This window comes from Octodon degus, unplaced genomic scaffold (assembly GCF_000260255.1).
Source record: "Octodon degus isolate 3935 unplaced genomic scaffold, OctDeg1.0 scaffold00019, whole genome shotgun sequence".
NCBI classification, from domain to species: Eukaryota; Metazoa; Chordata; class Mammalia; order Rodentia; family Octodontidae; genus Octodon; species Octodon degus.
The window spans coordinates 4,682,203-4,684,129 of record NW_004524595.1 but is presented as its reverse complement, the minus strand read 5'-3'; the positions used below and the strand labels follow the sequence as shown (position 1 = coordinate 4,684,129).

General features: G+C 41.9%; 1 protein-coding gene across 1 annotated transcript in view; it reads right to left on the bottom strand.

Annotated features, from left to right (window-relative positions):
• Positions 1-1,927, bottom strand: part of Ift172 (intraflagellar transport 172) — a 40,440-nt gene that overhangs the window by 35,866 nt on the left and 2,647 nt on the right. The window contains exons 2-4 of the mRNA XM_004627399.2: positions 947-1,090; positions 615-727; positions 174-213 (exon numbers count right to left, since the gene is read on the bottom strand). Coding sequence (XP_004627456.1) covers positions 174-213; positions 615-727; positions 947-1,090 — 297 coding nt within the window. The remainder of the gene's footprint in view (positions 1-173; positions 214-614; positions 728-946; positions 1,091-1,927) is intronic.

The following is a 1,927-nucleotide window of genomic DNA, read 5'->3' as shown; positions in this document are numbered from 1 at the left end:
AAATAAAAGTGGATATATTGGACTGCAGATACAGCTCAGTGGTACAAGTGCCTGTCTAGCAAATGTAAGGTCTTGAGTTTGATTTCCAGTGCCAAAAAAAAAATGAGTAACAAAAGTGCATATATTGATATGTTTGCTCAGCTTAAGCTCTCAGGGATTGGTCTGAATTTTACCGTCTGGATGAACTTGTTGCAAATGACTTTCTTGTCACCCCTGCCAAATAAAAAGAAGGAAAGCACATTAAATAAATGTCTAGAAGGGATGCTAAGGAAAGGGAAGAAAGCTCAGTTACATTTCCTGGCCCACTGGTGTTTTCTGCCCCTCTGTGGGAGCCCCAGAAGGAGGCGTGACAAGGAGCCCGAGGAGCTCAGGAACAAAGCAAGGATGCAACATCAGACTGGGGCCTCTGCTAACATCACTGATTTCTGCAGGGATGGGACTGCAGAACACTTGGGACAGGTAAAGGCAACAGCAACAGATTCCAGAAAGCCTACTGCCTCCTACCCTAGAGCCCAGCTCCTCATGCTTTCTATTTCTCCCATCCTGAGGCATTTCTCATGCTTCCCTTTCTTTGTGGGGCCATCTCACCCCCACCTCCCAATCTCTGTCCTCACCAATCTTCTCCAATCTTGTAGACATAGATGATGTTGTCAGTCTGTCCTATGGCAATTTTAGTAGAATCTGGAGAAAAAGCCATGCCCTTTACCATATAGCTCTTCCTGCCATACTGAAAGTAAAAAGAAAAAGAGAGATAATGAAGATACGTGAAAGCAAAAAAAAAAAAAAAAAAAAAAAAAAAGAAAGAAAGAAAAGGTCTGTGTATAAAAAGAGATTTATACAGAGAAAAGGAGGCCATTTCTTGTGCCCATAACTAGAAGGTGGGTTAAGGAGCCTTTCAGGTTTGTAAGATCCTTCAGCAGTCAAGATACAGCTGAGTACTCCTCACCTTCATGTCAGCTGGCTTGGTGGAGAATTTATCTCTCCGCTCCCCATGTTCATCGTACAGCAACACCACTCGGTCCACGGTGCAGACAGCAAATTTAGCATTGTTGTGGGACCAGGCCATGCAGGTCACCTTGGCAGCTCCATCCTGCAGAAGCAAACAGGTAAAATAAACCTCAATGCTAAGGTTTATTGGTCTAGAATGCCAAAAGCATGTCCAGCTTTGTGACTATGGTCCATTTTCTTCTGTCACAGTGCTTTATTTATTTTTTTCTTTTGCAGAACTGGGGATTGAACTCAGGCCCGTGTGCTTGCCAGGCAGGCGCTTATTCAACTGAGCAATCTCGCAGCCCCTGTCACAGTCCTTTAAAAAAAAAAGTAAAAGATTCTTGTGCCCCATCCTGGGCTTCAAAGCTATCACAATCTGGACTGAGAAAAGTGTGATTTTAGAGACTCACAGTGTAAATGAGTTAATTTAGCCACACCAATGTATCCTTGCAGTGACTTCCTTGTTCCCTCATATCTCATGTTTGCCCATGAAATAAATTCAGTTGTAACTTTTTGTCATTAGCTATTCATTCAGTTAATATATTTCTGAACACCTTACTGAGAAAAGTAGTTGGCCAGGGGCTGAAAGACAAAGAAACTATAGGTTTTTCCCTGTGATCTCATAAGGTGGTATAAAATAGGAAAAGACATAAAGAGAAATATATACACTAAACTTAAGAGTTTCCCTGACAGGAATTTAAAAAATTAGCTTTTACACTAATGTTTGATTAACTGGGAAGAGGAGAGGAAGTAAAAAGGATTAAGATGTGATGTGCATATACCAGCTCCCCATGAAGAATGCACATATCTTATGATGTAAATATGTGCTACTAATAAGAAATGCAATGAGGCATGATGCAATCCCAGCGTTTGGGGGGCAGAGATAGGAGGATTGCCACAAGTTTAGGGCCAGCCTGGATTACACAGCAAGACTCTG